Raw genomic sequence first — 24,262 nt, forward strand, 5'->3', positions numbered from 1 at the left:
CTGCATATGGTACAAACTTGCTGCACCGCCTCGAAGAACTGCTCGCCGCATTTCGCAGCGCACTGCTCCTCACCAACACTGTGCTTTTTCAGAATTAGAGATTTCATTTTTATCCAGTTGTTTCCCCCTAGAATTCAGAACCGAGGCTGGAACCTGGCAGGCCTGACACAGACACTTCTGAATCAACGAACTTTAACGAAGTGCAAACAAAGGAGCAGGCTGGCTTCTCAGGTTCGAAGGCAGGAATGCAGAGAGAGGGTTGGGATTGAATGGAGTCGTCCGGGGGTGTGGATGCCCGCCCGCAACCTCAAAGACCCAGGTGGGCAGCCGGCTCACAGGCTCGCGCCCCGCGCGCCTGCGGGGTTCAGGCGGCCACGCCCTCTCCCGGGGCTTCCCTCGGGAGAGCCCCTCCGCTCCGGTCACGCGGCTAGGGACGGGTCGGGAGTGCGCAGGCGCGGCGGGCGGCGGAAGTCGCGACCGGGAAGTTAGAGGCGCCGGAGCCGCCTCGCTTTGCGCAGGGCGCCGCGCTCCTCCTCTCGCCCCCGTGGGCCGCCCCGCCCCGCCTCCCGTGCGGCCCCGCCCCACACACTCTCGCAGGCGGCCGCGCGGCTGCCGCCTCCCGCGCGTGGACATGGCGCTCGACCCCTCAGGTAAGGCGCGGGAGGCGGGGGCGCGGAGCCGGGGGGCGTGCAGGGGGCGGGGCGGGCTGGGAGGCGCGACGCCGAGGCCGCCCCGCCCTCCCGGCCCTCGGGCGCTCGGCGCTGGGGTGGGGGCAGCGGTCTGACGGGGCTTGCGGGTGTTCACCTTCCTAGCGCCTGCCGCCTCGCCGCCATTCTCTTTGGGCCCTTGGGGTCACAGGCACCTTTAAGTATCTGTGGTCCGACTCGAACGCACTGACCAGGACGGGGCCGTTCCTCTGGAAAGTGTCCCCAGAGAGCCGGTGGCTCGCCGTGACTTCCGCGCGCCCGCCGCTACGCGACGCCGCCGCAGGGCTCCCCTCGGTACCCGGCGCTGGGATGCTCGCTGAACGGCGGGAGCGCTGAGGGGCTTTGGGACATGCCCTTCGTATCAATATTATACGTGTGAAAACTCAAGGCGTTGGGAGGAGGACTGGCTTCCAACCTTTGGAGAGCCAGAAGGGACACAGCCTCTCTGTGGGCCCGAGGAGAAAGAAGTAGACGAGTCTCGTGGCTGGGGGAGCCGAGTCCGGCTGGGACTCAGAGAACCCCATGTCCAGGCCTCATGGAGTAAACAGATACTTGTTGCGAACTCACTGTCTCTTCTAGGCCTTGGGAAACTGGTCTATAGGACAGAAAGACCCCACTCTGTCTAGATCTTGTGTTCTGAGGGCGCAAGAAAAGACATCCCCCCCCCCCCCCCCCCCCACACACACACACACACTTTACAGATAGTGGTAAACGTTATGAGGAAGATAAGCGGTGTCAGAGGTCCGGAGTATGGAGGAGATGCATAAGTAGAGATGCTGGGAAAGTAGATAGAACCTACATGTTGCAGTTCCGGAAGGCCCTGATAAGTGCGCATTTGGGCTTTTCTTGATGTTAACAAAGACCTATGGAGGCTTTTAAAGAGGGCAGTGACATGATGGCGATGTATACCTTTACCGCTCTGGTAGCGGTGCTAGCCTTGCAGAGGGGCCACGAGTGGAATGTTAAGACACACTGGCAGCGGTTCAGGCCAAATGTGTTGGTATGTGTTGGCCTGGGATAGTATTAGGGAAAAAATGGGGAGAAATACAAACCTTCAGAAGATGTTTTGGAGGAGAAATTGACAGGACTCGCTGTTTCATTGAGTAAGGGCGGTGAGCAAAAGGGAGGCACAGAGAATTCCTAGGCTCTGCAACTGGATAACTGATAATAGATCCAACAACACGCTAACCATTGGAAACTCAGACGAGCAGACTCGGAAGCAAGATTGGAATGGAAAGTTAGAGACCGGACTCAGCTAGTAGGACTATTTTTGAAAAATTTCTTTGTTTAGACTCCAGAATACAAATATACTGAGGTCCACTCTTTTAATTTGTGTTTGGTTCATAGATTGAAGCATATAAAATGTTTTGATATTTGTTTTGCTTCTTACAGTACATAGTGGTATGTTTCTTGCTAAATGAGTAGTATGCCAAATGAAGCTTATGTAGGAGCATCTATTTTCCCATTGGTTTATGTTAGATTTTTAAAAATCTTTATACAAGTTTGATCTTCATTTGGCAGCAGCCTTTAAACTAACTTTGTTTTTTTTTTTTTTTTCTCAAAAAACTCTCAACCCAACAATGCATACTTTTAAATGTAGTTTTATTTAAGCAATTTCCCTTTTTGTTAACGTTTTTTCTCAAAAAACTCTCAACCCAACAATGCATACTTTTAAATGTAGTTTTATTTAAGCAATTTCCCTTTTTGTTAACGTTGAGGTAATAACAACACTCTTTGGAAGCTTATCAGCCGTAATTCTGTCCACTATTTTCTCTTACTATTTGAATGCAGAGAGAAAAAGCTGGAGAATGCAAAACACCCAGAGAAGGTGACTGAGGAGAGAGGGGAAAAAAAAAAAAAAAAAATACTAGTAGCTGTTTGCACTAGCAGATGTTCAGACTTACTTTGCCCAAGCCTCTGGTGATTTAAAATAGTCCACAGGGAGTTCTAACCTGCAGAGTATTGCCAGGGCTCTGAACTCTCCTGGGTTGGGTTTATTGACTTGACCTTCAGCTTTGTTTTCTTAGCAGCCAGGGAAGTTTGCCTGAATCCTTAGCCCTAAGTGGGACCTTTGATAACACAGTAATGACTCAAGAAATACACAGTATAGGTCATTCTCCTATGAAAGGACTTAAGCAGTTTAAGTATATAGTATGTATATTGTATGTACTGTATATATTTAAAAATCCAGTCAAACTGAGGTGACTGAAATTTTAGAGGTTGTTTATTGATCATCTGTAGAAACAGTGTTACAGGTGACACCTATTTTTTTTTAAAAGATCTTATAAACATTGTATTGAGCAAAAAGGGAAATCACCAAACCAAATCTGTAGCATACCATTTATGTAGATTATAAACCATGCACACAAACAGCACAATCTGTTTTCTAAGGATGTGTGTGCTCAGTCATGCCTGACTCTTTGCAGCCCCGTGGACTGTAGCTCATGTGGTACTTGTTAAAGTAGGATTTCCAGAAATATAAAATGATTATTTACGGTAATACAAAGTGGATATTTGTTCAAGATTTTCTCCAACTCAGTAGTGAGGGAACCAGTAAAATGTAAAAAACTACGTGAAAAACATTGGAACGGTAGATACATAGAAAATGTCATAGATCATTGGCTTAGGTAAAAGCTGATTAATTTCAATAGGGCTATGAAGTGTTACTTGGGGGGTTGTCTTTCCACTGGTTAGAAATTATTTCTGTCTCGATTGGACAGAGTTCTAGAACTTAACCTCTGCCCCTAACAAGTTGTAAACTAGCCCAGTCACGGGAAGTCCAGCCCAATCTGTCCTGAAAGGACATCCGTGAAGCCTTTGCTGCTTCCAGAGTTCAGAGAAATCATCTGACATAATTAGTCCTGGGTGACAACTCACAGGAACCTGGGCCTGAGAAGCTTCTTACTTTTCCTAATAACTAGGAGAGAGTTCTTTCTGCCCCATTTGTTCTTCTACTCTTTCCCCTTTGAGCTGAGTAGAGGGTTTCCCTTCCCATCTGTTGCTCAGTCTGCAGCAGGCAGCAGGGGAGACGTTTCTTTAAGCGCATGCGTGGCCTTTTGTGGCTCCCTCCGTGGGTGTTTTCTTCCAGAAACCTACTTGGGAGGAATGGGTAGTGAGCAGGCTCAGGGTGGGAAGTGGGCTCAGGAATTTCATGACATCCCATGAGTACAGGTTTTGAGTGTGTGTATCCTGGGAGGATGGCATCTTGTCACTCTGGGAATACTTAGGTTGCACGGGTTCTTTCAGTGGTTCCCATGGAGATGGAGGGAGATGGGCTGTAGGTATACCAGCGCTCAGTCACTAGAAAAGGCCACTCTTGGAGTTAGACAGCTAAACAGGTTGGGAGGATCTGTTGCTGTTTTTTTCCTGAGCATTGTGTGATTAATATGTAAAAAAAAGAACAAATACTATAATGTAGTTGATTAGAAATTTTTTTTATTTTGTAACTGCTTCTGTGTTTTTACAGTATCCTGTTAGATACAAATTACATTCATGGTTCAGAGGTAAACGTCTGACTTCCATGTTTTATAAATTTTTAAGGTCAAAGCATGTTTGCACTACTGCAAAATACATTGTTTTTGTTTGCCTCAATTGATTAATTTCACAACCTGAAATTGTTCTCCGAAATTGAAAAGCCCTGGCATGAGCAGGGAGCACAAGGGAGAGAGAAGCTTTGAGGCCACAGCGGCACGTGTGTGGAGGCCCTGGGGTTTGGGCTGTGGGTCACAAAATGGCTCTTAAACCCATTTGTGGGGGTTGGATTTTATCCAGGAAGAGCAGGGTGACACTGCGAGTGCTTAGGGAAGGGAGTGACAGTAGACTTCTTCTTCACTGTGCTTTGCTCTGACTTTTGATCAGACGGCGATCGAGATCTCAGCTGAACCCTCTGCATCGAGGTGTCAGACCTGAAGGCAGCGGCGAGGTCTGCTGCTAGTGGGTGGCTCTAACTTTGACCACCCAGCCAGTGTCTTGCCCAGTGTCTTTGCTGTCTTTTTCCTTTCCTATAATTAATAAGCACTCTGTGGGCTTCGCAGGTGGCTCAATGGTTAAGAATCTGCCTATAGTGCGGGAGTCACAGGAGACAAGGGTTCGGTCCCAGGATTGGGATGATCCCCTGGAGGAGGGCATGGCAACCCACTCCAGTCTTCTTGCCTGGAGAATCCCCATGGACAGAGGAGCCTGGTGGATGACAGTCCATGGGGTCGCAGGGCCAGACACGATTGAAGTGACTTAGCATGGCATGGTGCGGGGAGACCACTGAAGACTATGTGGATGTTCATTCCTCATCAGAAAACTCGTTTTGATGGAGCCTCTGTTGATGATTTTTGCAGGATTCAGTCTTTCCTGTGATGGTTGCAAAATGATTTTCTACTTCCAACATTCTTTCCACGTAGATGGTTATCTCTCCATTAGACAGTTGTTGACACTTTGCTGTAAACAAGAAAACACTTTGTTTCTTATTAATATTATTGGCATGGATTCAGGAATTTGTTTTCTCAATGGTGTATCATTCGTCAGTGTAAATATTTCGGTGCTCACATTTTCCCAGATTTGGCCACCTAGAGTTGCTTCAGACCAGCTTCTGGGTCCTTGTGATGTGCTCCCATCTTTTTTTGAGCGTTTCCTTCACTTCTCACACAGAAAGTACTGGCCCCTCTGGGACCTCCCCAGCCCAGCCACAGGATTATCCATGTTTCGGACAAGCCCTGGTTCCTTTGTTTGGGTGGTCTTGGAGCACAATATGTGGGCCCCTGGGTGCCACGTGAGTTTTCCATGTGCAGGGATTGATCTTGGAGCGCAAACGTTCGGGGGAGAGAAGGGAGTAGGAGCTGAAGGGAGGAGGCTGAGTAAGGGTGTGGTATGGGGGATTGTCTAGCTTCCGAAGCAAAAGAATCGGCCTTTGTGACCCCCTGTCTGTCAGCCCTTGCCCACTGCAGGAGGAGGGAGAGGGGCCTGGAGAAGGAAAAGTTCCAGGTGCTACCACCCACGGCCCAGGCGGGGTGCTGGGAAGGTTGCAGGTGGGGTGAGCAGGCTCTCATTCTCCTCCGTCTCTGCTACAGGGAGAGACACCAGCAGTTCAGTTCCATTCAGTCACTCAGTCATGTCCGACTCTTTGTGACCCCATGGACTGCAGCACGCCAGGCCTCCCTGTCCATCACCAACTCCCGGAGTTTACTCAAACTCATGTCCTTTGAGTCGGTGATGCCATCCAGCCATCTCATCCTCTGTCACCCCCTTCTCCTCCCACCTTCAATCTTTCCCAGCATCAGGGTCTTTTGAAGTGAAGTGAAGTCGCTCAGTCGTGTCTGACTTTTTGCGACCCCATGGACTGCAGCCTACTACGCTCCTCTGTCCATGGGATTTTCCAGGCAAGAGTACTGGAGTGGGTTGCCATTTCCTTCTCCAGAGGATCTTCCTGACCCAGGGATCGAACCTAGGTCTCCCGCACTGTAGGCAGACGCTTTATCATCTGAGCCACCAGGGAAGTCCACAGTGAGTCAATTCTTCACATCAGGTGGCCAGAGGATTGGAGTTTCAGCTTCAGCATCAGTCCTTCCAATGAATATTCAGGACTGATCTCCCTTAGGATGGACTGGTTGGATCTTCTTGCAGTCTAAGGGAGTCTCAAGAGTCTTCTCCAACACCACAGTTCAAAAGCATCAATTCTTCGGCGCTCAGCTTTCTTTATAGTCCAACTCTCACATCTATACATGACTACTGGAAAAGCCATGGCTCTGACTAGACGAACCTTTGTTGGCAAAGTAATGTCTCTGCTTTTTAATAAGCTGTCTGGGTTGGTTATAACTTTCCTTCCAAGGAGTAAGCGTTTTTTAATTTCATGGCTGCAGTCACCATCTTCAGTGATTTTGGAGCCCCCAAAAATAAAGTCTGACACTGTTTCCACTGTTTCCCCATCTATTTCCCATGAAGTGCTGGGACCAGATGCCATGATCTTAGTTTTCTGAATATTGAGTTTTAAGCCAACTTTTTCACTCTCCTCTTTCACTTTCATTGAGAGGCTCTTGGATTCTTCTTTGCTTTCTGCCATAAGGGTGGTGTCATCTGCATATCTGAGGTTTTTGATATTTCTCCCTGCAGTCTTGATTCCAGCTTGTGCTTCTTCCAGCCCAGCGTTTCTCATGATGTACTCTGCATATAAGTTAAATAAGCAGGGTGACAATATACAGCCTTGACGTACTCCTTTCCTGATTTGGAACCAGTTTGTTGTTTCAGCCTGTAAATAACTGATCTGAGACTGTTAGGAATTTTAGTATGTGCAATGAGAGTTTGAATCAGGTGGGCAAGTCAGGTAGGAAGGAGGACCCCTGCGCACATATGAAAATACACGTGTGTGCACTGTGTCCAGGAATATCATGGGGTTGTGATAAAGAAGTGTAGGTAACACCGGCCTAAGATATACTTTATTGTTTAGTTGCAAAGTTGTGTCTGACTCTTTTGCAACCCCGTGGACAGTGGCTCCTCTACCCGTAGGATAACAGATGCCAAATTGTGCGCGCGCTCTCTCCTTTTTTTCCTTTTTGCCTCTAGGCCTTTGACATGCTGTTCCTTCTCTTTGGAGTGTTTCCCTTTCTGTCCCACCCTCACATCTAAGTCTTATTCCTTTTTGAAATCAGTTTCATAGAAGGCCTTCCCTGATGTCACTGCCTCCGGTCTTTATTTTAATATTTTAACAAAAATTTATTTTAATATATGGGATTTTAAAAACCACCAAAATGTCAAATAACCAGTGTGTGGAGTTTCTTTCATTCTAGGTCTAGAATTTTTTCTTTGAGAAATAAAATGAAAGCTGCATGTATCAAATAATTTGAGAGATGAAGGAAAATCGGATGTGAAGGAATATTTACTTTTGTGGTGAACAGTTTCTTTCATATGGTTGTCTTTAACTTTGTTAGCATAGGGATAGGATAGGCCAGTTAATTACACCTAGATAGTAAGAGATTCTCCACTAGCCTGAGAAGGCTCTGCAAACAGCGCCAAATTGAATTTGGGAATGAGTAGGACTGAGGTGTTTCAGACTTTGCTAGTAACCTCAGGCCCTTCAGGAATTCTAAATGGCATGTTGTGATGTTTCAGGATGACGGGGAGGGAGAATAAGATGTATCAGATGCTAAGGCTGCTTCAAGCCTTAAACTTGTGTGTGTTTAAATACTTGCAGGTGTTCTCAAGGGGTTCTAGACTCAGCACAGAAAGCTCATGTTTCATTGACTGGATTAGTATGGTTATTTATCTCTAGGCATGTTATTGATGCTCAAGCTGAAGTTCCAATACTTTGGCCACCTGATGGGAAGAACTGACTCACTGGAAAAGACCCTGATGCTGGGAAAGACTGAAGGCAGGAGGAGAACGGGGCGACAGAGAATGTGATGGTTGGATGGCATCACCAACTCGATGCACATGTGTTTGAGTAAGCTCTGGGAGTTGGTGATGGACAGGGAGGCCTGGCGTGCTGCAGTCCATCGGGTCGCAAAGAGTTGGACATGACTGAGCGACTGAACTGAATTGAGGGGTGTTATTACCTTATTTGTAGAAATCTCCTAGACTTGATATAAGTGGGCCACACAAAATGTGCCCAAATGAAAACATTGATTCCCAAGTTAACCTTCTCCCCACATCAGCCAGCTCCTTTTACATTTTTAGGTAAAGAGATTGAGGGAAAACATTTTTAAGAACAATCCTGTGTTGTGTTTTTGCTGGAGAACTCTTACTGATTTTCCATATTTTAATTAACTGTGTGTTCATCACTCAGTTGTGTCCGACTCTTTGTGACCCCATGGACTGTAGCCCACCAGGCTCCTCTGTTCTTGGGATTCTCCAGGCAAGAATAATTCTCCAGGCAAAAGGGTAGCCATTTCCTTCTCCAGGGTATCTTGCCAACTTAGGGATTGAACTGGGTCACCTGCGTTGCAGGCTTTTTTACCATCTGAGCCAGCAGGGAAGCCCTAAGCATGACTAATTTAAAGATGATTTTAAATGTTTATATTGCAGAATAGGGCACATCAATGTATCAACAAGCCCTAGCCTGATAATTGGTAGATAGTGGGCACCTAATAAATGTTTCTTAACAGAATGAATATCAAATGAATAAATATATTTTTAACTATTTGTTTGTATAATGATTATCAAATATGGAAATTTTACACATATTTGTCATTTATTACATGGTTGATTGAATTTTTACCATGTTCTAGGAGTAGGAGGGAATTATGGAGGTTAACGAGACGTGGTCTCAGACCTCATTACAGTTATATTTCATGCAGTGGTTCTTAATCTAGAATCTAATATAATTATTTGGGAAGCTTTTAAAAATACCAGTTCCTGGATGTTACCCAGCGTCTCTGATTTGACTGGTCTGGAGTGGGGCCGAGACATCAGGTGTGGTTGTTAGTTGCAGCCAGAATCGACAGCTTCTGTTACCAAATCCTATCTGCATCCTCTTGCGTTGCCATAATAACGTTCTATAGACTGGGTGGCTTAAACAGTGCACGTTTATTTTCTCGCAGTTTGGAAGGCTGGCAGCCTGAGATCAAGGTGCTGGCCGATTCAGCTGCTGTTTTTTCCTGTTCTTAGCAGGGCCACCCATCTGATTAGGGCTCTACCCATGTGAGCTCTCCTGGTGACTCGGATGATAAAGAATCTGCCAGTAATACAGGAGACCCGGGTTTAGTCCCTGGGTCAGGAAGATCCTGTGGAGGAGGAAATGGCAACCCAGTCCAGTATTCTTGCCTGGAGAATCTCATGGACAGAGGAGCCTGGCGGGCTACAGTCCATTGCATCGCAAAGAGTTGGACACGACTGAGCGACTAACACACTTTCATACACATAGCGTACATACGTGTCAACTCATTTAACCTTAATCACCTCTCCAACGAGAGTCATTTCGAGTTTAGGGCTTCCGTGAATTCCGCGGTAGTGGGAACACAGTTTGGTCCTTGGCAACCATTGATCAAGAGAAGGAAGTTTTTGTAGGAAGTGTGCTACTCTGAGTTCTAAGTCCACGTGTGATTAGAGCCGTAGTGTTTGTGCGTGAAACACGTTGGGGTTAGTGGAAGGAGAAATCACTTTCAGGTGCTGGGGTTAGGGAGCATTTTGGATGGTGTTAAGTGAGTGAGCCTTGATAAAGAAAATGAAGGGTGGGAGATGGAGAATGAAGGCAGCAGACTGAGGTGGAGTCTGACCCGACGGGCTGCTCGCTGCCCGGCGCTGCAGGATCCATCTGTGCTCTCTGAGCCTCGGGTTCCGAACCCCCGCCCCTGCCTGTGACGGTGCTCGTAAAACGACCCCTTCACCTCCACTTCGTCCTTCTTTCTGTAAGTAAGATCTAAGCTGATTGCCTGGTGGGTTGATTGATTTTTAGCCAAGGACGATAATACAACCACTGGGATGGCAGAATAAGGATTTAAACAATAGAAATTTTAAGCTGAACTTCTGATCCTGGTGGGACTTTGGAATTACTAATAGATTCTTGAAAACGTGGGTCAAGTAGATTTGGTGATAGAGCAGCACTGAGAACACAGCATAAAAAGCGCCAATTTAAAGACAGAGCCTGTAGGATTGCCTGGGCAGGAACGGGAGCAGAGCTTGCTTTGGGTGTTTATATGGCTTTTAGTGTTACCATTGTTCAGAGTATTTTCAAGACTCTTTTAGAATTTGCCTTCAGCTTCTACAGTACATTTATCTTAATATCTTATTATCTTAATATTCTCATTTTGGTAAATTTTTGTTTTGAAGATGAACTTGAATTTCAGCCACAGTTAGCCAGAGGCAGTCTGATGAAGGGAGTAGATGACCCTCCTTGGGCAACACTGCTCCCCAAGAAGGTTGCATTGTAGTTTTAACTCAGCCTGGCTCTAAAGGCCATCCTGAGAAAGATGTCGTGAGTCTCTACAAATGAACCAATTTCATTGCTTTTTATGGCTGAGTAATACTCCTTTGTATGTATGTACCACATCTTCTTTATCCTATTGTCTTTCAGTAGACATCTAGGTTGCTTCCATGTCCTGGCTGTTGTAAATAGTGTTTCAGTGAAGGACCTAGAGGCTGTCATACAGAGTGAAGTAAGTCAGAAAGAGAAAAACAAATACTGTTTATTAACATGTGTATGTGGAATCTAGAAGAGTGGTACAGATGACCCTATTTACAGGGCCGGAATTGAGACGCAGACATACGGAATGGATGTGTGGCCCCGTTTGTGTGTCTCAGTTGCTCAGTCGTATCTGACTCTTTGCAACCTCATGGACTGTAGCCTTCCAGGCTTCTCTGTCCGTGGGGTTCTCCAGGCAAGAATACTGGAGTGGGTTGCCATTTCCTCCTCCAGGGGATCTTCCCAACCCAGGGGTGGAACCCACGTCTCTGGCATTGGCAGGCACATTCTTTACCACTACACCACCTGGGAAGAGGTGAAGGGTGGGGACAGATTGAGAGATTAGCGTTGGCATGTGTATAGTCAGTGGGAAGCTGCTGTACGGCTCAGCCTGATGCTCTGTGATGACCGGGAGGGGTGGGATGAGGCGTTGGGAGGAAGGTTTAGGAAGGAGGGGATGTTTGTATGCACATGCCTGATTCACGCTCCTGTACAGCAGAAACAACACAGCACGGTAAAGCACTTACACCCCCATTTTAAAAACTGTGAATGATTTGAGCAAGCATTGAATCTTTGAAATAAGTGAATAAGCTCTCGATATAAAAATAATTTCCCTCCTCTATTATCAAAATGGTCCATGTGTTTTGTTAAATTTTACGGACTGTTGAGAGATGGAGGAGAAGGACCAGGAGAGCTCAGACAGCCAGAAGCCATTGAGGAGCACCCGTCAGTGTGGGGGTAGCCCCCCGTGTCCCAGACGGGCATCGGAGGGAAGGCACGTGAGTGAGGGATGCGTTGCTGGGAGGCCCAGGCGTGCTGTCGTATATTCCTTTCTCAAATGTCTACTTACATAGACATGTCTCCTATAGTGACATGACTGATTTCCTATTAGCTGTCAATGGGAAATTGTGCCCGTAGCAAAAGACAGCCTTGAAGTTTTACCAAATAAAGTAAATGTGAAACCTCTTCACTGAAGGCATTATGGCCACAGCGGAGATCGCTGCGCTTTTCTAAAATTGGCAGGTCTTCTTGCATAAGCCGATTTCCTGCTTCGGTATGCTCTGAGACTAGTTGTCCCTTTCTGGCCTCATCTTGGTTAAAACAACGTGGGTGGAAGAGGAAGTTTTCACACCTCGCAATCTGCAGAATCTGAGGTCCAAGAAATAGGTGCTTTTGGGAACCGGGCACATGTGGTGTGAACGCAGTGGTTACTACCAGTGGGAGCTGATAGCACGGAGGAGCTCAGATGTGGCACAGCGATGGCGGGACGCTGGCGTGGTGTGACCCAGAAGCTGAGCAGAAACAGGCACTTCTACCTCATTGATGTGCTTTCCGGGTCTTGTGAGTTCGAGATTGTAAAAAGTTCTATGGTCACCGACTGACCTAATATTTGATGTTTACTCTCCGCGAAGGTACTTTCTCAGCCAGCTGACAAATCAGGCCTTTTGCCTTTTCTAAAATAGTTTTCTTCATGGTTGGAATCATTGAGCCCCTTTCTGATCAAGAAATATGAACTGTGACGTTTTGAATTTTGCTTGTTCAAAACGATGCTTCTGAAACCAGCATTCTTCTTGTCCAAGAGTTCCTGCAGGCTTCACAAGCTCTGGGACCTAGTTTACTGAAGTCCCCTGAAATAGAACACCGCCCTAGGGGAGGGCGTGGGTCATGGAAGAACTTTGGAACCTGCCCCTGGGTTATTCCCCTCTGTTAGAGTCTCCACATTTTTTTGTGCAAAATGGAATCCAGGTACTGAACTTGAGGGGCTTTTAGAAGACTGAAGGGCATTCCTGGCCTTCCTCTTGAGGTTTCATAACCAGAGGCAGCTGGACTGTTGGAAGGAGAATCTTTCCTGCTCTGTAGTTGCTTTTTTGTTTTGTCAATTCAAGTGTTGCTTAAAGGAAAGAGGATGGGACACAGATCTTCCCTGTCTTTGTCTTCCCGGTCTTGGTCCCCCTGCCTCCCACGCCGTCCTCATCTTATGCTGTCATTGTAGAAGAGGGTGTGAGTGAGCTGGAGGGGACAGGAGGTCTGCTTGGGGCAAGAGTGTCTTGAGCACTGAGACCAGAGTCCTCGCAGGCTTGGGTGTGAAGCGCACAGGGTGAAGGGGCCTTTGGCCAGCCCTGGTCCTGCTGAATGCCATCTACCTGGGCTCTTCAGTACAGAAGACGGACCCAAAGGAGAAACCATTGCTAATAAGAACACCTTTGCACATTTCCTACAAGCATTTTTCTGATTTTTCCTACAGAGTAAACAACGTCATGGTAATGTCTACAGGAACAAATAAAGGGGCAGCTAGGAAGTTCCAGAAAACAAAAAAGTAGCATTATCTAAATAGCAGTTACGTTATGTTAGAACATTTTCAGTGCTGAAAGGCATTCCTTGCCCTGCTGAGGCCACCTGTTTCTGGGGGAAGGCTCTGTGATGCTCTGAGTCGTGTCACTGCCGCCCTGTGGATTCAGGGCAAGTACTGCTGTCGGTGGTTTCCTGTGATCCCGGGCGGCTGTGCTGCAGGAGCATGTGAGCCCCAGAGCAGAGTCTGCACTGACAGAGTCAGCCAGGGAAAAAGGTAAAAATTGACTTGTATGTGGGTGGTAATAGAATGTCGAGGAGTTAGAGCTTTGAAAATTTGCCCTGGTGGTATTACCCTGATTCTTCATTTCAATATAAATTCATGTGACTGTAGAGTAGCAAATTCTCAAAATTTGATTTTTTTTTTTTGCCAGCTTTGGTGCAGATGTATAACATCTATGTAGCATATTGACACTGAGGGAATCACCCTGTAATTTTGTGAATAAAAAGTGCCATATCTATATTTGTAGTATCAAAGGAAACTTTGAAATATGTACAGAATCATAATTAATTAAAAATTGACTTTTAATGATTCGTATGCTACCAAGTGTTAGCAGAATTTATTTATATATATATATATATATTTTTTTTTTTTTTTTTAAGCCTTTTATTTTTTGACTGCTCAGCACGCAGGATCATAGTTCCCCAACCAGAGATAGAACCTGTGTCTCCTGCAGTGTCAGTAGAGTCTTAACCCTGCCAGAGATTTAACACTAAGAGTGTAGAAAATCGAAATCAACATTCACATGATTCATATGATTTTCTTTGCCTTAGGAGGTTTTAGACGAATCATCAGAAGGACTTCTTATAATACATTTAAAAAATGTTTCAGGAAGACTGCAAGTTGTGGAGAGAAAGAGTGGATTCATGAGGCCGCATTGTAGATAAGCCGTCTGTCTAGGTTATAGGTGTGTAAGTGAAGGGAGGAGCTCAGATGCTGAAGCTGATTGTATAAACTAGATCAGCACGTCACGGTGTTTGTTCTCATCTCTTCAGTAGTTGCACTGTTAATTGTGCATGTGTGTGTGCATGCTCAGTCGTGTCCAACTCTTTCGTGATCCCACGGACTGTAGCCCACCAGACTCCCCTGTCCATGGAATTTTCCAGGCAAGAATACTGGAGCAGGTTGCTATTTCCTCCTCCAGGGGAATTTTCCATGTAAATCCATGTCTCCTGCATTGCAGGTGGATTCTTTACCCTGATGACTATGGTTTGCACTATAGACAAGGAGAAAGAGTGTGTGGAGGTGGCTCCAGTTTTATTATTTTTCTTCCAGTAGTTACCAGCTCTCCACTCACAGGGTGTCTCGTAGGAATCTCATATTTATTCAGTTTGTCGAGTCAGAATTGGCCTACCCCCTGCAGTTCTTTTGTCTCCCTGCCTTGGTGAGTGGTCACCTTATTTCACTGTGAGATGAGACCCTGGGAGCCCGCCTTGCCACATCCTGGCCCCTCTGTCCGCGCAGCCCCGCCACGCCTCTGGGGCCGCCCTCTCAGTCCTCCCCTCTCTCCACCCATACTTGACAGTCCTTCTGTGGGCTAGCTTTCTTTTTCTCATCTTACAGCAGCTCTGGCGAAAGTAAGGAAGACGAGAAGGCATGAATCAGTAGTGTAGGCCAGACCTTAACCGTCTATGGCCTGGGCAGAATCTGGTAAGGCTGGTAGGCTGTGAATGGTTAGTAATATTTTCAAAGAGTTGTTTGGAAAAAAAAAAAAACAAGGAGCATGCATGACAGAGGTGGTGTGTAGCCCACACAGCTTGAAATATTTACACTCTGGTTCTTAACAGAAAGTTTGTTGACCCCCTGGTAGGCAGTAAAAACTGGGATAAAGGTATAAGTGCAGTAAAGAGGAAAAAGTCACGTGAACATTTCCATATCATTATTTTGAACTTTTAGATGAAATGGATAGTTTCCTTGAGAAATACCAACTTACTGAAAACTGCAGTTGACTCAAGAATGAATAAAAAAACTTCGGAAAATTTGATCAATAGATAAAAGTCTTTCTGTGATTACCTTGGGGCTTTCCTTGGTGGCGGAGAGGGTAAAGAATCTGCCTGCAATGCAGGAGACCTGGGTTCGATCCCTGGGTCAGGAATATCCCCTGGAGAAGTGAACGGCCACCTACTCCAGTATTCTTGCCTGTAGAATCCCATGGAGAGAGGAGCATGGTGGCCTATGGTCCATGAGGTTGCAAAGTGTCAGGCACGACTGAGCGACTAACCCTTTCCGACGCACACGTACTCACAAAGCCTGACTAAACCTGGTACACACACATAAACTCAGTTCAGTTCAGTTGCTCAGTTCTGTCCAACTCTTTGCTGCCCCTGGACTGCAGCACACCAGGCTTCCCTGCCCATCACCAACTCCCTGAGCTTACTCAAGCTCATGTCCTTCGAGTCAGTGATGCCATCCAACAGTCTCATCCTCTGTTGTCCCTTCTCCTCCTGCCTTCAATCTTTCCCAGCATCAGGGTCTTTACCAGTGAGTTGCCTCTTCTCATCAGGTGGCCAAAGTATTGGAATTTCAGCTTCATCATCAGTCCTTCCAATGAATATTCAGGACTGATTTCCTTTAGGATTGACTAGTTTGATTTTCTTGGAGTCCAAGGGAGCCTTGAGAGTCTTTTCCAACACCACAGTTGGACTTGCAAAGAGTTGGACATGACTGAGCGACTTTTACTTCACTTTGATCAATGACTTAACTCTAACTGGATCTCAGAAATGTCAAGAGTGACTTCAGCGACTGAGCAACTTTACTTTCTTTCTTTTCTTTCTTCTTAAAGTCAACTGATTATAGCCTTCAATCACATCTGCAAAATATCTTCACAGCAAGAGCTGGATTAGTGTTTGTTTGAGTAACTGGGGACTAGCACCTAGGCTTGGAGAGGGCAATGGCAGCCCACTCCAGTACTCTTGCCTGGAAGATCCCATGGGCAGAGGAGCCTGGTGGGCTGCAGTCCATGGGGTCATGAAGAGTCGGACACGGCTGAGTGACTTCACTTTCACTCTTCACTTTCGTGCATTGGAGAAGGAAATGGCGACCCACTCCAGTGTTCTTGCCTGGAGAATCCCAGGGACGGGGGAGCCTGGTGGGCTGCCGTCTATGGGGTCACACAGAGTCAGACATGACTGAAGCGACTCAGCAGCAGCAGCAGCAGCAGCACCTAGCCAAATTGACCATAAAGCTGGCCATCACAGGTGGTTTCTGTCAGACTTTCACAGAACTGGTAATAATCTTTATCTTGTAGAGTGTTTCAGAGAATACAAAGAAAAGTCCCTAATTTATTGTTTAGTCATATAACTTTGATACCAGAACAACACAAAGGTAAGAGAGGAAAGTCATGGGCAGGTCTCAGAATCAAGACAACTGCAAAAAGTCTAAACAGAATTGGAGTAGCCAAGGTGCAGGTGCTGCTGGCTGCTGCTCAGTGTTCTTCTAAAAGGTGTTGACAGTAAGAGTTAAAAAAGGAAAATGCAGAGCTATCCTTATGCTTGTCTGCATGGAAATCGGAGCAGAATCTGTTGGCAGAGGATTAGAGTTAGAGTTCAGTCAAGTTGTATTGGGTTTCTGTGGTGGCTCCCATGATAAAGAATCTGCCTACAATGTAGGAGACCTGGGTTTGATCGGAGTCAGGAAGATCCCCTGGAGAAGGGAATGGCAGGCCACTCCAGTATTCTTTCCTGGAGAATTTGATGGACAGAGGAGCCTGGCAGGGTACAGTCCATGGGGTTGCAAGGAGTCAGACACGACTGAGCCACTGACGCTTTTACTTTCAAGGTTGCATTGATTCAGTCAAGCCTGTATGTGTGTGTGCTCACTTGTGTCGTTGTGACCCCAAGGACTACAGCCCAGCAGGCTCCTCTGTCTGTGGGATTTCCCAGGCAGGAATACTGGAATAGGTTGCTATTTCCTTCTCCAGGGGATCTTCCTGACCCAGGGATCGAATCCGCATCTCTTACTTCTCCTGCATTGCATTGGCAGGCAGGTTCTTTACCACTAGCACCATCTGAGAAGCCTACGTACCAGCAATAAATAATTACGTTATTTATAAAAAGATACCTTTACCAACAGAAATGAGTCTAATGAAAGATGAACAGTATCTTGAAGGATGCTTTAAAAAAAATGTTTTTACTTTTGCTATCTGAATAATGCTGTCCTAATAAAATGTAGTGGGTCCAACCAACTGCCACTGTGTAATACCACATTACCTGTGTGTTGGGAAAAGTCTCCTTGTAAGTGGACCTTCACAGTTCAAACCCATGTTCACGGGTCAACTATGTTGGTTTGAGACTTTAAATATGAACATTTATGGTGTAAATTTCCTTATAAGCCCTGCTTCAGCTTTGTCTTACACATTTTGATATGTTGTGCTTTCATTTTCATTCAGGTCAGTGTCTTCTTTTAATTCCTCTTCTGCCTTATGAATTATTTAGCAGCAGGGTATTGTTTAATTTCCAGGTATCAGGAGATTTTACTGCTCTCTTTCTGTTATTACTGTCTGGTTGACTCCATTCCATTTGGTTTTTCTATAGTGTTTTTGAATGTATTTCTTTGTCTTTTTTTAGTGGTTGTTCTGAAGATTACCTTATGCATACATAGCTTATCACAGTCTAGTCGAATCAACATTTTATCTTTCAAATAGAAGGTAGATATCTTACTACCAAAGTTGCTTTATCCTATTCCCTTTACAATGAAGTCATCTTTAATAGTACCTCTGTGTATACTGAGAATGCTATATTTTTTGCTTCTGTCAAAAATAAATTTTAAAACTCAAGAAAAAAATAGTTTACTGAGTTTACCATTTTTGTTGCCCTTTCTTCATTCCTGTTGTTCTGAGTTTCCTTTTGTTAATATTTCCTTCCTGTATGAATAGCTTCCTCTAGCCCTTCTTTTAGAATAGGTCTGCTGGCAGGAAATTACCTTAGCTTCTCTTCATGTGAGTTGTCTTTATCTTCATTCCTGAAGAATATTTTCACTGGTTATAGAATTCTTGATCGACAGTGCTTTTCTTTTAATACTTGAAAATACTATGCCACTTCCTTCTGGCTTCTGTGGTTTCTGATGAGAAATCCTTTGTCTTTTGAATTTTTCTTCCCCTATATTTCTGCTACTTTGATGATTTTTCTTTCTCATTTTCAGAAGTATTAGTATGGTTTGTCTGGGTGTGTATTTCTTTGGGTTTTCAACTGTTTCATTGAATTGATAGGGTTCTGTCTTTTCACTAATTTGGAAAACTTTCAGTCATTGTTTCTTCAAATATTTTTTCAGCCTTGCGATTCTTCTTTCCTCTTTTTGAGACTGTGGTAAAATCAATGTTAAATTTTTTTTTTTTTTTTGGTCTTCCAGGTTCCTGAGCCTCAGTTCATTTTTTAAAAAGCCATTTTCTATTTTATAGCTTGGGAAATTATTATTGAATTATCTTCTGGTTCTCTGACTTTTATGTCATTTCTATTAGATTTTTGTATGTTAATGTTATGTCTGGAAACCTTGCTAAACTCATTTACTAGTTCTAGTAACTTTTTATAGATTCCATTGGATTTTCTATATAGATGATCATATGACCTTCAATTAACTATGGTTTTCTTTCTTTCTTTTCAGTCTAGAAGCCTTTTATTTTTCTTGCCTTGTTACACTGACTAGAACACCCAGTGTAATGCTTAATAGAAGTGGTAAGAACAGCCTTCTTTAGCACACTCCTTTTTAGGGGGAACCATTCCAGCATTAAATGTGATGTCAGCAGTAGGTTTTTCTATAAATGCCGTTTATCATGTTGAGAAAGTTTCCTTTGGTTCCTACTTTATGGAGGTTTAAATTAGGAATGGATATTGGATTTTTGTCAAATATATTTTCTGTGTCTGTTGTGATAACCATGTTTTTTAATATGATGAATTACACTTCTTCATTTTTTGAATATTAAATAAATCTTGCAATCCTGGGATAAAGCCCACCTGGTCATGAAGTATTATCCTTTTTTTAATTGCTGGATTCAGTTTGCTCATCTTTGTTAAGATTTTTACATGAGTATTCATGATGGCATATTGGGCGGTAGGTTTCTTGTAATATCTTTTTTTTTTTTTCTTGGTTTTTTTTTTCTTGTAATATCTTTGTCTGATTTTGGTATCACGGTCATGCTGGCTTCAGAGCAGTTTTCTGAAGGAGTTTATATGGAATTGATGTTATTCCTTCCTTAAATGTTTGATCACATTCACCAGTAAGGGCTCTCTGGATCTGGAATTCTTTTGTGAAAAAACTTTTGATTACAGATTCAATTTCTTTAATAGATATGATGTACTTATGAGTTAGGTTTGGTTATTTGTGTTTTTCAAGGAATTCGTCTACTTCATCTTTGTTGTCAAATTTATTGGCCTACATTTACAAATTAAGTACATTATTATTATATAAAAGGTGTATCATTTCTGATGTTTATGACCTCTCTTTTCCTGGCTAGGTTGTTTATCAGTTTTGAAAATCTTTTCAAAGAACCAGTTTTGGTTTCTTTGCTTTTCTCCATCATTTTGCTTGTTTGATCATTTTGTTTTCCATTTCATTGATTTATGCTTTGATCTTTATTATTTCTTTTCTTGTGTTTCTTTTCCTCTTTTTCTGATTTCTCAAGGCAGGAGCTGAAGTCATTGACTTAAAGACCATCCTTTTTTTCCAGTGTGGACTTTGAGTGCTGCAAGTTTCTCTATCAGTACTATTTTAGCTGCATTACACAAATTTTGATGTGTTACATTTTCTTTCATTTACAAAAACTTTCTAATTTCCCTTTTCATTTCTGCTTAGACCCATGGATTGTTTAGAAGTGTGTTGTTTATTTTCCAGATGCTTGGAGATTTTCAAGAGATCTTTCTGTTACTGATTTCTACTTTAATCACACTGGTGTCAGGACACATACTTTGTATGATTTGAATTCTCTTACTTATTAAGATCTGTTTCATAGCCCATTCTGTAGTTTATCTTGCTAAATATTCAGCTGCTTTGAGTGGAATACTCTATAAATGTTACTTGGGTCAAGTTAGTTGTTGATGTTACAGGTTTACATGTACATTTAAATGTGTGTTTTCTAACATGGTTTGTATATTTCACATTTGTACATAACGGATTTGTTTCTTTTGATCCAAGTGTGTTCTCTGTTACTTCTTGGGGCAAATTTTGTTTTACAAAGAAGGTTACGCCAGTATCTTCCATCTGTCAAGATCTGTTTGATGTAGCCCTCTTTCCGCTGGGTATAGGCTGAGCTGAGCCCAGTGACTTGAAACCCACAGAAGGCAGCAGAAATGCGGCTGATGGCCCCCACAACAGGCACAGAGAGAAGGCTGCTCTGCTTTCTCTTGGTTTTCTTGGGCTGCTTGCTTCTGCTCATCACCTCCCTGCTGTGCCCTGTGGAAGTGATTTGGTTTCTCTTCCTCATTGAACTTGCCGTCAGTCTTCCCAGTCCACGTGTCAAGATATATATGTGAAGAAAGAAGTCTTGGAGTAAACCCTCCAGGCCCAGCTTTTGTGGGTTTTGAAGTCAGAGCCTGTGGCTGGAGTCTCCCAGGTGAGCGCCAAACACAGAGGCAGAGAAGAATCAGTCCTGCTCCACCTACCTGAACGCCTTCCTGTGGGCTCCCTGTGCACACAGAAGGGTGTTTGTTCTGTATTCACATTGGATTAGCAGCTTGGCGTGTCTCACTGTTACAAAGATCATTTCTTTTTCAGTAAGGTTGAAAGAGATAAACTTTTCAGTTCCTACATATCTGAAAATACATATTTTCCTCCCATTTTTAAAGTCTTCGTTGAATTTGTTACAGCATTGTGTCTGTTTCACGTTTTGGTTTTTTGGTCACAAAGCATGTAGGATCTTAGCTCCCCAACCAGGGATCGAACTCTCACCTTTCACATTGGAAGGCAAAGTCTTAACCACTGGACCACCAGGGAAGTCACTGAGAATATTTTTAATTTCACTCTTGATTGGCTCTGGAATTCTTGGATATAAAGTAATTCCTTCTCAGAGCCTTGAAGTTACTTCACCATCATTTTCTTGCATCCACATCTTGCCCGTGAAACATGATGTAAATCTGGTTCTTGTTTCTCTGTGTGTGGGGTGATGTTTTTTTCCCTTCTGAAGCTTTTAGGATTTTTGAGCTTCAGACTTTCATCAGTTAGGTGAAATATGGTTTGTTTCTGTCTGAGGGCTCATATCTTTTTATTTGCCTCGGTACATTGATTATATTTATTTGAAAGTCTTATTTTCTGTACTCTTTAACTGTCTTAGGAGTTGTTTACTTCTTGATTCATAGTGGTGGGTTTCTCCCTTTCACTGTGTTGTCCTTATCAAATTTAGGTGATTCTTGGCTGTTTGGTTGTTGCTGATTTTATTTGCTTTTTGAGACGATGCCCCCTTACCCTAACTGCAAATGCTATATCACTTCATAGCTACATCCAGAGGATGTTGGGGATCAGGAAAAGTTCAGGAGTTCCTGGTCTTAAGTGTCACTAGATACATACTGAGAAACTTCCTCATCTTTTGGAGATAAGTGCCTGTATTTGCTTATTTTACCCAGTCTGAAGGCAGCAAAAGAGTGACCTACTTTGACTCCTGCTGTGGTTATTTTGACCACTGATGCTTTGGCTTCCTCCAGGGAAGTCTCCTCTCTGTTTCTGTTGCTTCAGAGTGTGGGGCATGCTTCCCACTTTTGGGATCATAAGATTGCCTGCTTTAATCTGATCCCATCCACCTTTTGCTTTTTGGAATTTCTGATTATTTGGATTCTGGGAGAATACTCACCTCTTTGGGTTTTAGGGCTCTCTGGGAATTTGAGGAGCATGCTGGGGGTAGTCTGGAGCAGGAGCCCAGGCCTCCGTGTTCATCTGACTATGCTAGTTGTGTTTGAGACACACAGAAACCTCCTGTGCTTTGTTTTTCTTTGCCAAGGTAGTTCCACTTTTTCTTCTTCTGCCAGCTCTTTCTTAAGCTACTCATTGTCAGGTGGAGAAACTACGTACATATGTGTCTTAATCTTGGATCTCTTCATCTATCCGTGGGTCTCGGTGTTGATAAAAATTCTCTTCTTATGGATTATATGAATTAAAAAATGATAATGCTTTAGTCTATGACTTTAATTTTGTCAAGACTACATGGAATATGTCACCAAATAAAAGTGTTACAATGTAGTTTGCAGAAAGTTTTAGGAAGATGTTACCTATACCTCTCATGTTTTTTTCTGTTGTATTTAAAACAATGTTTAATGATTTTCAGTGACTTAATTACAGCTTCATGAGGTTATAGAAGAGTTACTTTTTAGTATATTTGCATAGGCTTTTATTTTAAGTAAACCAGAGTGCTTATTTTTCACCTAAACAGGTGGTTTACTTGAGACTTGAGACTTTATTAAATGAAGATTTTTTTTTTTTCAGAGCAGCATCTCAGACACGTCGAAAAAGATGTTTTGATCCCTAAAATAATGAGAGAAAAGGCCCGAGAGAGATGTTCTGAACAAGTTCAAGGTAAGATTCAAATATTCATATAAAAATCAAATACGTTTTTTATAATATGATCTGAATTTAATCCTTAGCCTCAGAATGAAGTAGTCACTGAATTAATATGTATGAATTGGTTCTCACCCTTTCACTAAGATACCAGTATTTCAGCTTTCAGAACTTACAAGCAGCATTCATTTACAATTTAAAAATATTCTCCCAAATTCCCAGTAAAGAACATTTTTTCCCCCAGATGTGCAGTTATAGAGAAAAAACTTGCATTTGTATTTTGGAGAAACAAGTTAATCTGGTGATTTTGATAGGGAAAGAAGAAACGTCAAATGTAATGTATACCTGTGTGTCCTCTGTCAACATATTAATAGAGGAATAAATTCTAAGATGATTTCCTTGGCAATGTTGCTATTATTGAATTATGAATGGAATCGCAGTGGTAAATACAGTGAGTCTGTTTTTTAAAAATTTTTCTATATTTTACAATTTTAAGTGGAAGGTATTTATGTAAATGCATGTACTAGGCACCCACATATGTCTGTGTTCTTTGGAAAATAGTTTTTAACATGAAGTATTCCTGTATTCTATAAATCTGGATATATTGTTGATTAATATGTAATATTATAGTGAAAAATATAAACAAAGGCATGGAAGGTGAAAAATGAGACCTTAAATGATGGGTAATTAGAAAAGCAGATGGCGGTATTACTGTAGAAATGTCTTGTGTTAACAGTCTACCTCTTGGACTGGCCACGTCAGAGAAGCAGTGGCAAAGCCTTGCAGACGTGGACTTTCCCCCGGCTTCCCGTTTTCCCTCTCCCTGTGGCCTTTGCTGACGGACCATAGTTACGCCAGGCGGGGCTGGCTGACTGCAGTTCCCCACACGTTTGTCAGCAGGAAGCCAGGTTGTATCAGCTATTGTTTGGGGACTATGTCAGGAGCAGTTGGTGTCAGGCACATTCTTGTCCCTTAGATGCTGTCTCCTTAGAGAATAACCTCTGGGACTGATGGATAAAGACAATAAAAGAGAAGTTCCTCAGAATCAACACTGTGTGATGATCATTTCTTTTTCTTAAATGACTTATTATGAGCTATTCCCATTTTAAATCCATCTATAAATTAGGTTTGAATTAAATCCATCTGTAAATAAGTTTATTATAAATTATCAGGAATTTATCAGTATCATTTGATGGTCTTGCTTTCGTTATGACTTAGTTGTCTGATTGGAGCCCCTTCCCTGCCCCCCACGCCCAGATTCAGGAGAAGTTGCTCCGTTGGCACCTGCAGTGCGATTCAGTACATCCCTGGCGGTGGGTGGTCATGCTCACGGCCTCAGGAAGAGATCTTCCATCCGCCTCACAGAACTTTAAAAAATACAGATCCTGGTTCTGGTCTTGGAGGAGAAAACTTAAAAATGGATAATAAAATTATAGGGTTAACTTTCACTACCAGAAAATTATTTACTTATTACTGATGTATTGGTTCAAAATTATAAACATTAGTTATTACTTATTCTGTTTTGTGAGTTTGCCCTGGTCTTCAGCTGGAGAAGAATTTGCCTGCAATGCAGGAGACCCCAGTTTGATCCCTGGGTCAGGAAGATCCCCTGGAGAGGGCATGGCAACC

General features: G+C 43.5%; 1 protein-coding gene across 1 annotated transcript in view; it reads left to right on the plus strand.

Moving 5' to 3' along the window:
• The first annotated feature begins 494 nt into the window (after window positions 1-494).
• The window catches only part of CMC1 (C-X9-C motif containing 1), a 76,376-nt gene continuing 52,608 nt past the window's right edge, over window positions 495-24,262 (plus strand). Inside the window, exons 1-2 of the mRNA XM_019985027.2 lie at window positions 495-650; window positions 22,562-22,651. Of these exons, the coding sequence (XP_019840586.1) occupies window positions 632-650; window positions 22,562-22,651 (109 nt within the window). The 5' untranslated portion in view covers window positions 495-631. The remainder of the gene's footprint in view (window positions 651-22,561; window positions 22,652-24,262) is intronic.

Source organism: Bos indicus, chromosome 22 (assembly GCF_029378745.1).
Source record: "Bos indicus isolate NIAB-ARS_2022 breed Sahiwal x Tharparkar chromosome 22, NIAB-ARS_B.indTharparkar_mat_pri_1.0, whole genome shotgun sequence".
Taxonomy (NCBI): Eukaryota; Metazoa; Chordata; class Mammalia; order Artiodactyla; family Bovidae; genus Bos; species Bos indicus.